General features: G+C 39.3%; 1 protein-coding gene across 2 annotated transcripts in view; it reads right to left on the bottom strand.

The window, feature by feature from the left end:
* Nucleotides 1-7,554: 7,554 nt before the first annotated feature.
* Nucleotides 7,555-15,126, bottom strand: part of mtcl2 (microtubule crosslinking factor 2) — a 97,920-nt gene continuing 90,348 nt past the window's right edge. For both annotated transcript variants that reach the window (XM_078254527.1, XM_078254526.1), the window contains exons 22-24: nucleotides 14,466-14,684; nucleotides 13,134-13,543; nucleotides 7,555-10,560 (exon numbers count right to left, since the gene is read on the bottom strand). In XM_078254527.1, the coding sequence (XP_078110653.1) occupies nucleotides 10,426-10,560; nucleotides 13,134-13,543; nucleotides 14,466-14,684 (764 nt within the window). In that variant the 3' untranslated portion in view covers nucleotides 7,555-10,425. The remainder of the gene's footprint in view (nucleotides 10,561-13,133; nucleotides 13,544-14,465; nucleotides 14,685-15,126) is intronic.

Below are 15,126 nucleotides of genomic sequence, written 5' to 3' on the forward strand. Positions count from 1 at the left end.
TTGTTCTTTTGCCTTGCTCCCCTCATCTTATACACCACCAACCCATGCTGACCTATTTTAGCTAGACTGCGCGCACACACACACACACACACACACACACACACACACACACACACACACACACAGAGAGAGAGAGAGAGAGAGAGAGAGAGAGAGAGAGAGAGAGAGAGATCTATATCAGCTTTATCCTTAGTGCCTCCTGAGTGCCATCCTGGGCTCCCAGACTTTAGTTAAACCCATTCATTATTTCACTGTAGGATTTCTATCTTAAAACAGGGTTAGGTTTTGAGGCAGAAGTCTGTAAAAGATAAATACAAGTAAAAGTTAAGACAGAGTTAGAGGTATGTTTGTATGATGTTCTTAAGTATGCCCACCTTCTCCGTCCCACATCCTGAGTTGGTTGAATTAACAGAGAATCAAACAGCCCTGGAGTTAAATCTACACCTTAGTTTGACTCCTGCAGTAGGATTTGAGCTTAGTGAAAATGCCTACTGAAGAAAATCATGGAATTAACTGAAGCTGTAAGTTGGGGAACAAGTAAATCTATACATGCTGAATTATTTATGTGCCCTGATTGAGTAGTTTTTCCAGTTTGATGAGTAGACACTAGAAATGCTGTTTATAATTGGAAATTGTTTAAGGAAAATCTTTAATCAGCTAACAACCTGTGTAAGTACTAAAAAAAACAAAAAAAAAACAACATTTTACGAGCTGAATTGATCAAATTGATTTTAGTAATTATTAATTATTATTAATTATTCATAAAAACTATTTTCAAGGTCTTGGAAAGTACAAAACACCCACATCATACAGTGAGCCTGTAACCAAACCAAACAAGCAGAAAGCACTGTGCATTTTCTCTTCATGGTTGTCATCAAACCCAATAATATAATAAGCATTAACGTATGTATAGGTCCTGGTCTAAAAATTAAAGAAGTATAACATTACAAATCTAAAGAATCCTTAATATGGATAGAAAAAATCAACCTTACAATGTAACAATTTCCAAAGACTTAACTTTGAGAAACAGACCAGTCACCAATATACTCAAACTGCTCAGCTCTACCAATCCCTCTCTGATGTGTTAGTTCAGTTAAAACAGGAAGTGGTTCTTTTGTTTTTAAATGTTGCTATGGTGAGGTCACTTCCTGTCTGTCCATTCAGGCCTACCGGCATCCTTCTCTAGCTTGTTTACTCTCGTAATGAGGACATGTTGAGGTAGATGGAGAGAGCAGGAGTTAATCAAACAGTGAGGAGAGAAAGTGGAAAAGAAAGCATGAGACTAAGCAGTTAAGAGTGGTGGCAGTAAGACAAAAGATGACAACAGTGCACAAAGCAAGTACTAGTGAGGGAACACAGGAACAGCATTAATAAAGTGAGACACCTGACTTAATTGGAAACCCAGATGTTGTCGATGTAGCTGCCCGGTCTGTACCTGAAACCCAATTTGTTCTACGCAGGTGCAAAAATGGCTGAGATTAGGAATTGACCGGTATGGATCAGGTACTGACATTCGGAAGAAAATGGAACCAAAGTGATTTGGTGTGGTCCCTCTAAAGTGTTCTATTCTATCTTAAGTCTCCAGACTTCTCATCAGTTCCACATCTGCATATACACATATAACCCCCTGTGAGACTGCAATGTAAGGGACTGCATCAAGAAACGCAGCCTTCTCATTCATTACAATGAGATCAATGCGTTGGTGCAGCAGGGATACAAAAAAAAAATTCCAGAGCTGTTCAACAACAACAGTTGATCCAGGCTTCTGTTTTTCTTGCAGTGCAGTCCCACAATGATCAGATGTGTGTACATATCTGTGCACACATTTCAGCATGAAAGATGTTGCATCATGTTATTTATAATGTTTTTAATCTTGCAGGTGATCGGACGAAGGAGCACATTCTTTATTTGGCTGTGGATAAACTCTCCATCTACCCCCAAAATGACATATAGGACCCTTTTATTAAAAGTAGTGAAATGGTCACAGTTTTAAACACCCACACACGTGTTTTCAGTCAATCTGGCTGATTAGACCTCTTCCCAGGACTGTGTGGGTGAGTATAGACTGATTGATTGACATCTTCCTGAGTCGCTTGTTAGCTTTGTTGCACCTGTGAGGGCAAGGCGGATGACAACTTTACCATACTTATTGGTGACTTGGTAGAAAAGATTTGTGACCTAATAAATTCCCATCTAAGCTCCAGCCCACTTTCAACCTGAGGAGAGGTCTAATCAGCCAGATTAACTGAACACCTGTGTGCGTGTTCAGAATCTTTAATAACATTGTAAAACAGAACTACTTGGTTAAGTTTAGGCAACAAAACTACGTTAGGAAAAGATCATGGTTTGGGTTAAAATGAGTATGTTTGTTAGTATGTGACGTAGTTATGTATGTGATGTGGTTACATTGGTTAAGTCAACGTTGACTTTTGGTGTCACACAGTGGCCTCCTGGGTGAAATCCCTGTGTTTGTTTGATCCATCCACCAACCGAACCTCCTGCCTATGCAGACTTTGGCGCTCTTTATACTGCATCACCTGACTTCCTCCTTTGCTTTAACCATATTTACTACAGCCACTAGAGGTCAAGGCCTAACAACAAATGTAAATATGGGTCGTAATAAGCTGCTTGCACAATCGACCTATACGGCAGTGTCTTTGGTGAGGACCAGTGTTGCCAGATAATTATATTTGTACGATACAATAATGCCAAAAGTGCCATAATGTACAGTAATTTGATTCACAAAAGTTGAGCTGCACCTTAAAAAACTGTCTTTTCTCTCTGGTGCGGTAGTCAGGGGAAAAGCACAGTACAGCAGGGGAGGACTGGCACACAGAGAACAAAAATGAGATTTAGACTGGGGTCTGAATTCCAAATATATTTGATCCATTACATGGCTGTACAGACAGTGAAAAAAATGTGTACCAGTGCAAATCTTTCAGTCCGTGTTGGACTCTACTCAGTGCAAGAAGAAGCATGCATGATGAGAAACCCTATATATGGGTTACTCTCTCTTACTGTCAGTTTTCAGAAAAGTGTTAGTTTACATGTACCTGTGTATATGTGCCGTCAATGCCGTCAAGAGCATGCCAAACCTGTAGGTGGCAGTGTAACGAGAAGCTCAAGCCCACGTTAGCCAATCAGAATCCCGAAAATAGCAACAACAGCAACGAATCACTTCCTCTCTCTTCTCTTCCTCACTTCCTCAGCTGCCTAAACCTCCGTTTGTCTCAGTTTACATGCAAACGTGCAAACAAAGTTTTCCAAAATCTCCACTCTGGCCGGAGGTTTTAGAAAGACTTGTTTTCAGAGGCGAATTCTCCGTTTGCCTGTAAATGAAGGGCACAAACGAAGGGAAATGTCTCCGTTTTTCAAAATAACCATGTACGTGTAAAAAGGGCCTGAATTTTTTTTTTGTTCTCTGTTCCTGCTACACTATGGTTTGACAAATGGCCAGTGTAGTTTATAGAGTTAAACGTGGCCAAAAACACTTATGTAAGCAGAGACATGTCATTAATCCATCTGCAAAACCAACTTTTGGCCGTCATGCTGGCCTTTTGCTTATCTTGATTAAAAAAATGTTGTTGCAAGTGTATTCAGCACCATTTCATGCCACATTTCAATCAGTGGGCTTGCAGACGTGGATTGTTGCGGCAGTCACATTGTGTGTATTTAGTACTAATTTTCTGACATTGGGCAACATGTCGATCTAGAACAGCAACAACAAACATTTCACTATGTTTATCTCATGGTTGTCAACTTTTATTTTGGACAGCCTGAAGTGTATTGGGGTCTTTAGGAGGGACATTGGAAGGTGGATGATGTGGGGTATTAGGTGTTTGATACCAAAGACTGTTGCCATCCTACTAACAACAGTTTCAAAGTATGGCCTTAACATTTCCCCTAACATTAACCAAGTAGTTTTAGTTGCCTAGAATTAGCCAAATATGAACCATAGAGGTGCAGATCAGAACATCCTAATGTGAATTCCTGCTATGAATGACCTTTTTATTTTAATTTGTATGAGGATTTAGGTATACCTTTTTTAAACTATTATTCCTCTCCATACCGTCTTCACTTAATCATCACTCCTCTTTCCTCTCTTTAGTCATGCTTGGCGTTTTATAACTTTTTTGCAAAACTGCGTAACAAGTCCTTGACTATAGCAACTAATCTGTGTGACGGGAGAGACATTTTACCCATGTTCAATATGAACAAAATGACAAGAAAACAAACCATGCTAATTTCCAACAAACGTTTTATTTGTGAATTCTATGACAAACAGGAGGCAGTTATAATATCTTGTTTTACAAGCTACATCGGCCGGAAAAACAAACTCCCCAACCTTTTTAAAAATCGACTTGGATCAAATTTTCTTATTTTACTCATTTAACGTTTCCTGCTTTTTTCCCATCAGCTTCAAAATGCACCTATGTACAGAAGAAATGCTCAAGTGTGGTCTATAAAGGGAGAGAGCTACATACTTCCACAGCGACCTGGTTCAGATCAGCTGTTGACATTCAGCTTTTCTCAAAGAAATAAAAGGACAGAGAGAGTACAAACCTTTCATTTGTTTTCAAGTTGCAATACAAGGGGACACATTTCCTTACCATGTACTCATTTTATTTATCTTTCATTGCATTCTCCTTTTATTCAAGAAACAAGCGTTATTAAAAAAAGACAAGAGTAATAGTATATAAAGCGAATATACAGGCAGTCTTTAGGTAATAGTTTAGCTAACATTATGAACAGCTAAGAATTCATTTACATATGCCCAGAGTGTAATAATCATATGAATGGTATGGAAACACATTAAAAAAGATTCATGTTGCTTTTCTTACAGGTTTACAGACACACTCAATCACTCATGAGACTCATGGTTTGTGCCATGCAACCTGTACGAAACTCATCAGTTATTGGCTGGTGATGCGGTGGGACCTGTAGAAATGTCTGTCATTGACGGCAGATGTCTAGTACTTATAACCTGAGGGGGAGGAGCAAATGGAACACCTGACAAGCAGGTGGAAAGGCTGGAGAGGCAGAGACAAACCTGACAGATGACATCAGAGTCGGACAGAGATTTGAGTCTTACTACTGCGCCGTTTTAGATCTTTATAGTAAATGCAAGAAAATATATCCACATTGCAGTAAATACCAGTAGGAGCTGTGAGGTGTATTTCCAGCTATGATGTGTCACATCTGATTTTTTAAAGTAAAACTACGTAATTGTTTATGTTCAAATCAGCTAAAACATGTAACGTGTGTCCTCCAAAGTTACATGAACCCAGCATCAAACAACAATGGCAGTTTCATCCACAACCTGAACATTTACTGGAATCATCTATTGTGTCGAAAATACCTGCCTATACTCGACTCTATATATATCGCAATATCAGCCGAAAACAAAAGACAGGAGGTTGGCTAAACGTTTAACCAAAACATAACCTTGGTTCAAATTTTCAACCATTTGGAGGTCTGGTCAAACAAAATGTCTAGGGCTGCGTACTCCTTAAACTAAAATCCCTTATTGGTTTGAAACACGTATTGTCCGTCACAATGTATGTAGTAGAGCAACCATTGAAGAAACACAAATCAGTCTGCACCTACTGCAAATCAACAAATTAAGACATTTAAGCTTAACTCCATGTAATTAGTCATTGTGCAGCTTGTACTTGGTTAGAGCCAAATATTTGCTGAAAGGTAAGTAGCGGTTTAATTAAACCAAGAGATCTTTGTAGAGCATAGACTGTAAAAAATAATGGATGTAGCAGCAGTGACCTCAACCATTGCTTTGTAGACTGCCGTTTTAAAACCTTGAATTTGTTAATATAATACATCCATGGCTGGAAATAAGATAGAATGCAGGTTTAAGGCACTTCTATTTTTGATTCACTTTTCAGACCTGGAAGCTCCGTCCATTATTTTTAAAGTCTATGTTGTAGAGCACAAGCACAAAGTGACCTTCTTAGTGACAGCGAGACTAAATCACAATGGGACTGAGGCCCTGGTATACTGACATTAAATATGTTCAGCTAAAGATACAATAGTTTTGTGTTACTTAATGACATATCTCAGATAGTAATGGTGTAACAGGTGTAAGAGGTAGAGCAGAATATGGCAAAATTTCTTGTGCTAAAGAATTTTTTTCACCCATATTATTGAGTTGGGCAATATAGGGAACTTTTGAAAAGATCTACATTAAAATCACTGCCTAAATATTTGTACTGACATTATAAATGATCAAATGACACAATTGGTTTTGTAAATTGTGCCAACATTTCTCTAATACTTTTTTAGATTTGTTTCAGGTTTGTGTTTGCATTTTACCAAATAAAACAATCCTATTAAATGTTTAGACTCAATTGGCATTTAGTTGCCCTTTTACATGTTACATGAATTTCAATTAATGGTTCATCATGATAGATTATAGTTTTATAGATTATAGTTTTGCAGTGAAAAGAAGAAATGGTGCCAGACCTAATATTAGGCTATGAAATACATCCATGTGTGGTGTGCGGTGGGAGAGACTGTGGGACAACTTAGTCATTACTGGACTGTGGTTACACTCTGTATTGTGTATCAACTTCTCAAGCTCTTTTTTTTTTTTTTTAACGGTATACAGACATTTATGGCAAAGATTCGGCAGCCATAATGAAGAGACCCAGTTTATGGGCCACATTGAATAGAAAAATATATTCAGTTGTTTTTGATTTCACTCCTATAGCTAGCTAGTCAGCTATCACTGCCTTGACATGCAGTATGTACTGTAATTTTTGCAAGAAGCTAGCATTAGTGGCTAATATTTGTCAAAAGTGGGAAATTACCAATCTTGATTCTTTTAACCTCTTGGTTGGAAGAAACATGGAGCATGTGTAGCATTTGTTTGGCTAACTGTACAGGTTTTTACCAACTTTTTTGTGTCGGTCGGTCATTCTTGGAATGGCTTGAAATTGCTATGGATCTAACCAGAGACAGCTGTGTAGACTACAAACCTTTGAGAGGAACCTTTCTGGATACTACAAACTGTGCATTTTCAGTGGAGTATGTCCTTAGAGTGTTTTATTTTTCCATGTAAACTAGTTCTGACGTGCAGGTCACTGTAGTTGCTTTGCCATGAACCTGTTAGCTTGTCGCTAAGCAAGCTGTTTTCGGCTTTTCCCCCTTTTCTACGGTTTTTAAAACATAATATTCATTAGCATTAAGTTAATTCTCTTTAGTGACTATACCAGTTGTAGTTTTTACTTGTGGAATGGATGTGTACTCAATCTTATTAGCTGTGCTTTTTGGGACACTTGTGAACACTTTGATCAGGTTATATGACTTAAGGGGTTGTTTGCTTTTGAAGCAGTGACTGGTTTCAGATGCTTGGTTTTCTACCAGCAGTGAGGGCTGAAATGGAGACAGACAGCATCATTTAGACTGTGGGTTTTCCTCACTGTGTTATTTAAATGCATGCGCTGTTACTGTAATGCCCTATTTTAAACTGCTGAGTCATTAAATGGTGTGCCGAGATGGAGAAACTGCAGCTCATACACAAACAGTAGGAAAGACATATTCAAATAGATGGTGAGCCCACAACAGACTTTACATTAAATAGCACCATGACAACTAAATAGAAACAATAGAAACAACAGAGTAATATATCAGCAAAACATTCATATAAAATAAACAAAACAAAAATAATTTACTTTCCAGAAATACAATAACCCTTGGTATAAAAAAGTTAATATAGTGTATATACTATATCCTACTATACCTGTAAACCATCTTGTCCTTGCACTGTGGTACAGTACTTCATTGTAGCTTTAGTACAGCCTGATCACAATTATGTGCATAAAAACAATCTTACCCATTAAAAAAAGGCCTGCTGGGTTTGTTTGTGTGTGTTTTTATATGGAGTCCAGTTTTGGTGTGAGCTGACTAATAGGTAATCTGACAGGCACTTTGAATATATGTTCAATAGAAAGAGAACAATATGGCAAACAAAGGGATAGGAGAAAGAAATGGAATAAAATTCCCTCCCTGTTTTCAGTTTACAATATTTTTATGTCTTCAATTCACCAATAAGACCATTTGCGTCAGTCCCCATGTAACATATTTTCATCAACATTTTTCCCAGATATTTCCCGTAAGTGTGCAGACATCCTACTAGACATTTTATATCGTTGGATCTGACTGTAGGTAGGAAAGGACATACATTTAAAATAATCAAATTAAATAAAATATTGTATGAATGTATTTCTTAAAAAGTAAAAACTGTCAGTGCTTTAACTACTCTGGCTGCAGATAGACAGACAGTCACAGCTCTTAGCTTTGTCGTTTACCAAGATTAATTTGTAATGCTACATTTTCATAATGCGTACAGATTTCGTACAGTAGCTACGCCGTTGGTGTAGTACTACAACATGAGGACAGTTGTGCGTGAGAGAAGAGCAGAGAGAGGAGGAAGTATTTTAAAACAATCTCCTTCACTAGACCTTGGAATGATGGAATGATGGACTGGTACACCAGAACGCTGAGAATTGAATGATTAAACGCACATACAAACACATATACATCTGGGAAAGACTCTCTAATAAAAGGAATGCATTGACTGAATACTCCTTGGACACTGGTTAGAGTTAATGAGCATTTCTTGACGATGTTGGATGAGCACTTTGAGTTTGGACACACATCATTTCTGATCCCATAAAGCACAGAGGGTAGGGATGCACAATAAAGCTGATGGACATCAGGTCAATATCAGTATATTGTTATTAAAACAATTCTTAATTGTGTAAATCACTATCTGAAAGTCATGTGTGACAGGAAAATTCAGTGTAAACCACCTTTATTTTCTGTACTTTTTTCTAAACAATGGAACACGCTTTTACGTTTTGGTTTGGGCTTCTGTAGCATGACCCCATACTAGTTGTTGTGGCACTATGAAGAACTGGTCAAATAAGTTAAAATAGTGATATATCAGTGCATCGCTAAACAATGCCAAGTGGAATCTGCAGATTGTGAAAGTGTGACCAACTGACAGTGTGCTTTAGGACTGTGCACCACATGTCTTTATAAGATCATTAACGATCATCAAAGGGTTAACGATGAATCCTCTTCGGTGAATATCTCAAAAATATGAAACAAACAGGCACTTTCTGCCTGCTGTAACAGGTTGAAACCAAAACTATAATTTTTCCAATCCGACTCTGGAGGGGCAACACGTTTGAAGTATTTTTTTTTTTTTTACATCTACAAGGTTTAAGTCATGGCAAGAATGCCACAAAACATGTTGCCAAAGTCCTTTTGGGAACACAATGGACAGTTCCATCTAAACAAGCCTGGGGAGCTTTCTTGTTGTTAAGGTTCGCTACTAAACAACAATGGTAGGAGGTTCACTCAAATCAGTTCTATGGTCTCATTTATAGAGGTGTCCAAGTCCAAACATCCATCAATGGAGTTAGTCTGGTCATGCTGGCGTGTGTAGTCCAATAGTCCTCGAGATCTTTCTTTTTCCTACTGTGATAGGAAAAATATTGAATGCTCATTTGCAGCTGAAGCAGAAATATCATCAAGAGATGGCGTTTTCAGATCCATGTTGGAGACACTCACTGGAATGTTAGTGCTAATCAATCAAAAAGGCATAATTGCATTTGCCAGCACAGCACATGTGTATATGACACAGTGTAATGACTCTTCTGAGATCGATGGTTTCAGAGTTTCTACCACAATGTGGAAGATCTTTCCAGCTGTGATGGATGTCTCCTCTCCAGTTTTATACTGTAGCTCCCAAAGGTACACATGCACTTTTGACACATATTCATACTGAGACGAAATCTTTTCTTAACCGTGCTTATCTGTAAATCCAACATGGCTGCTGGTCCAGCAGCTTGGTGGCAAGACGACGTCATCAAGGGGGATTTTCAACATCCAAAACTGACCATTTGTAGTACCTGTTATTCCTTAAATTGGGGGGATTTAGTAGATCCAGTCCTGACATCATTTTCTTGTTAGACGCACTTCAGTTCGTAGAGTTGTTCTTGTTTAGTTGAGTGTGTCAGATTATGTGTGTGTTTTATGTCCTGCTGGTAGTTTTGGGATGGTTGGATCTCATCTTGCTAGGTTGAAGTTTCAGTCCTCCCTTTCCTTGGCATCAGGATGGTACAGTCCAAGACAAGTGTGATATTGCCAGGGTTCTGTGTGGGTGTGCATGTTTTTATGAATGTGTGCATGTGGCAGTGGGATTGTGGGGCAGTCTGTGCAGTGTGCTAGCGGTGTGTGTTATGTTTGGCAGTGCACCTGTGTGGCAGGTTGTAGGTGTGTATGTACATTTGCTGATGCGAGAGGTGTGAGAAAGTGTGTTTTCATGGCAGTGGTGTACAGTGAAGAATCAGTATTGCTTGTGTGTGTTGTGTGTCTTTGAGTGTGGCAGTAGAAGTGTTGTCACTCGTTGCAGGTGTCGCCCTTCTCCTCGGTTGCCACCGGAGACTCTTGTTGGCGGTGATGGCAATGGCGAGGTGCTGCTCTTGATGGTCGGGGTTGGCAGGAAGACTGGGCAGCACAGTCACAGGGTGCATCCTGGGAAATGGAAAGCAAACATGCAGGTATGAATGTTTTTTTTGTTTGTTTTTTAATGTAATACACGTTACATGTTTTTACATTTTTGATTGAGTTCTAAAAATAGTGTAAGATTTAGCTTCTCAACTACAGATTATGTTTTTGTGGACATATTCAAATGTGGTACATCTTTTTTCCCACCATCCCAGGCAGCCATCAGTTTCCATTAATTTCTATTTTCTATTTTTAAGATTGTTGACCCTATTATGGATAAGATTTGGGCGTGATGTTGAACCCAGTCTGTTCCACTCTGGGTCAGTTGGTGTTGGCAGTTAGCTAATAAACGCATGCTGTTAGCTTTCCGATCCAGTCGCTGCCCATTGTTCTCATTGATGAAAATTAAGATTATTTTAAATGAAGTCCTCTATACTCCAGCTCTCACAGGAGAGTTTTTATTTTTATTTTTTTTATTTTATATTGCCCTAATCTCTCTATTCACCATCTCATCAACATGTAGACTCTGTTTTGGTACAGGAACATGCAAGAATTAATCTTGCCTAGCTTGACTGTAATCATAGTCTACCTATCTCCAAGTGTGTTGTCTGTGTATTTATTCATTCTTTGACTACAGTAAATGGACTGCATTTATATAGTGCTTTTCTAGTCTTAATGACTACTCAAAGTGCGTTTACATAGTACAGGAACCATTCACTAGTCACACACATTCATACACTGTGGCCGAGGCTGCCATACAAGGTGCCACCTGCTCATCAGATAAACATTCACACTCATATGGCGCAGCATCGGGAGCAATTCAGGGTTCAGTGTCTTGCCCAAGGACACTTTGACAGAGAACTACAGGGCCAGGGATCAAACCACCAACCTTCCAATTGGTAGCGGTATATGCTCCTTTCTGACTACCAAGACGAAAACAATCTGTGGATGTTGGTGGAGACAGTCTTTTTGTGGTTTGTTTAGTCTTTGTAGGTTTCAGGTCTTCATTCTGTGTAATCCATTACAGTGAACACCAAGTGTGCATACATCTTTAACCTCATATTATTGTTACAGGTAAGGCGTTTAAGACTTGTAAAATCAATCTGCACTTAAACTGCATCACCAACCAATCCTAATGCACCACTGACAAAAATGAATGCAGACTTGATAGTCACAGTGATGGATTACACAGTTTAAGCAAGTTTTAAGAGTCTAATTGATTTTCATATCGTAGAGAAATTAATAGAAACTAATTGGCCATACATTAAAAATCTAAAACTGTACAGAAACAGCAGAACGAATATTTAGATTTTTTTTTAAAACCCAGATCAATTGTTTGCAAATGAATAGCTGTGATGTAATGTAAATGTTATTTAAAGCAACACTAGGTAACTTTTCTCGCTTCGGTCCCCCTACAGGTTGGAAGCGGAATTGTCCATTACATTACATTATGCAAGTTTGCCAGATCGGGTAGCGGATCTGTACAATGTATCGAATGAACTGGACAATGTAATGTAATGGACAATCCACTTCCAACCTGTAGGGGGACAGAAGCGGGAAAAATTCTCTGGCTACAACAAGCAAAACCACTGGTCCTTTTTTTATGTTTAAAATAAAAACGCATAAATCTTCCTCCTCCAACACAGCTCGACACCACTCTTGAAATTAACATCAATAACAAGGGTGCTATATCTGTTCTTTATGACAGTATTGCAGCATTCTCGCCTTCATCTGCTATTACAGCTAGACAAAATTGGGAGGTTGATCTGGAAACAAGTTTTAAATAGGATCCATTCGTCCTCCATATGCAGCCGTCATAGTCTTATCCAATTTAAATTCATTCATTGCATATATTGGACTAAAGTTAGGTTAGCAAAGATCAAACCAGAGATAGATCCTACATGTGATAGGTGCAGGCAGGCCCCAGCTTCTCTGCTTCACATGTTCTGGCTACAAGTTGGACTGGTTTCTGGAAATTTATTTTTAATTCTAAGTCAGTTGCACTGGGCTCTGTAATTAACCCTTGCCCACTTGTTGCACTTTTTGGTCTCTCCACAAAAACTGCAAATTTGTCAAACCTCCATAACGGTGTGCTCGCCTTCTGTACTTTAATAGCCAGGCGATTGATTCTCCTTACATGGAAGTCAAGCCAACCACCTACTCATATAACCTGGGTACGTGACTTAATGAGCTGCATCCATCTTGAAAATATAAGATATCTGAGAGATGGGAAGCAGGAGAAATTTAGGACGATTTGGAACCCATTCATTTCCTACTTCTCTTCTATCAATGCCACTGGGATACCTCCCATCCTGCCATCACTGTCTTAATCTGTCCCTAGTTGATACCCTAGAGACGAACCCCCCTTATTTAGTTATGTTATTTTAATTATTTAAATGTATTATTTTATTTATTTTCTATATATTTTTTATAATTTTTTCGCTCCTCTTGCTTGGTGTGATAGTAACATCATAATTATAGTTTTTTTTCTTCTATAACTACAATTGCCATAGAGGATGTGCCTGTTGTTCAAAATGTAGCTATGTGCTATCTGTGTGTTTGTTATACGTATCTACTAACAAAAACGAAAATAAAGTTACCTCCATCCCAGGTCCTGCAGCCCCTGCGTTGCTCATCGTTTCTTTCCCTCCTCCCATGATATTGACCATCTCCTCCCCGGCTGTTTGTCTCATAAACCTCTTATTGACAATCTTGGTCACATTGTCGTTGCTTCCAGCCAGCACTCCGAGTCCTCCAACTCCAGCTGACACACACTCTGGCTTGGGCTCATCCACGCTGACAAAACTCCCTATGACACCCAGGCTGCCATGGGAGTCTCTTTGCACTCTCTCCCCAGGCAGGGTGACTCCTCCTTGGCCACGGCTGCTGCAGTCATTCCTAAAAAACTCCTGGACCAGGCCTCCATACCGCTGAGAGCCGGGTTCAGATCCACAAGCTGCCACACCGGAGGGTTTCCCTGCAGCAGGAGGCTGCGGTGCTGGACTGGCTCCTAATCACAAACAGGGATCCAAGACAGGTATTGTGATTATTTCTATAAATTGTAGTTTACAGGACTAATTGAATCCAGGAGGCATGCTTGCACTGGAAAGTCAATGACATTCAACAGGAATGGAGACTTTGGATGTCAAAGCAAGATTGTGAATTTCCCCTTATGGTAGAAGTTTGTGTTCCCCCTCTGCCTTCTAGTAGTAATTTAATTCACCTATTCTAGACAAAACCATAATCACACTCAACACGACAGTTATATTGTGTTACTATACTCCCCTGCACACTACACCTGGTATTATTTAGCTGTTGTTTCCAGATTTCTAAGAGTAAATAATCTGAGTAATAAATCATATTAATTAAAAACATCACAGATTTCTACTTTAACTGCTCATTACAAATAAAAAAAAAAATTGTGAGCCAGCATGAACAATATCAGGACCTTGAAACCGAAGAAATCCGCCATCAGTTTATTTTTTTTACACTGGTGCTTTTCCTACTGTGACATGTCAAAATGTCTTCCATGAGAAAGGTTTTATTTTAAAGGTGCTCTAAGTGATGTTGGGTGACGTCACTTCTTGTTGACGTTCGAAGTATTGTCAAACAAAACGGAGGCTAGCTCGCCCCTCCCTCCTCCTCATCCCGTCCCCTCCCCCTCCCTTCCGCGCACTAACCCCCCCCCATTGGTAATTGGCTGGAACACTGGAACACTGTTTGTTATGTTTCGTGGTGCAGGTTGGCACAGATTGTTTTTGTTGCCGTGGAGCCTGGGCTGTCTATAGAGACTATGTTTTTTTTTTTACAGTGTGTTCAGGGGACAGGCAGCTAGCGGATAGTGAGGAGATGTTTGCTGTATGTGACAAAAAAATATTGCAGCCTAAAAAATGCGTGACATCGCTTAGAGCACCTTTAATATGGTATCTTACCTCCGTCAGCCCTCCAGAGCAACTCTGTGCTTCCAGAGTGTTCCACCACGCTGAAGAGGCTGGAGAGTCCGTCGGTGAGGCCGTTAAGCACGGGGCTGTCCCTGGTGGTGGTGGAGCGAGCCCAGGCCGAGCCTCCTCCTCCACTGAAGGATCTTTGCTGGAGGCTCCACAGGCTCCGGTCCCTGGAGGAAGAACTCCCATCCAGTCTTGAAGTGGAGCCTAAAAACAAAACAGTTGGATGTCTCGTACTCCCAAACAACAGTGGGGATGAGGAAAATATGCGATATGCGATAACATTGTTGAACGCGATTAACGATGTTACTTGCGATAAATAAACAGATATTAAAGTGTACTCAGTTCTGCATTTCTTCTACTTTCAGTATTCTGCTAAAATACAACAAATTGCTTGTTGAATTTAAAACAAATGAAAGGAAATGGTGTCCAACATTATTTGATTGAACAAATTGAACATTGAAATGAATGACAGTTACTGTACATTTTAATGTGCAGTTTTCTACTCATATTTTCTTTCAACTAACAAAAATAATCTCTGAATGCCTTTCGCAATATGTCGCAGCCTTTCGCAATGTGTTTATTCCGCCAGGTGAAATTGCGATAACGATAAAAAAAAAATATATAAAATATATATATTGTGCAGCCC

The sequence above is a fragment of the Sander vitreus genome, chromosome 7 (assembly GCF_031162955.1).
Source record: "Sander vitreus isolate 19-12246 chromosome 7, sanVit1, whole genome shotgun sequence".
Classification (NCBI taxonomy): Eukaryota; Metazoa; Chordata; class Actinopteri; order Perciformes; family Percidae; genus Sander; species Sander vitreus.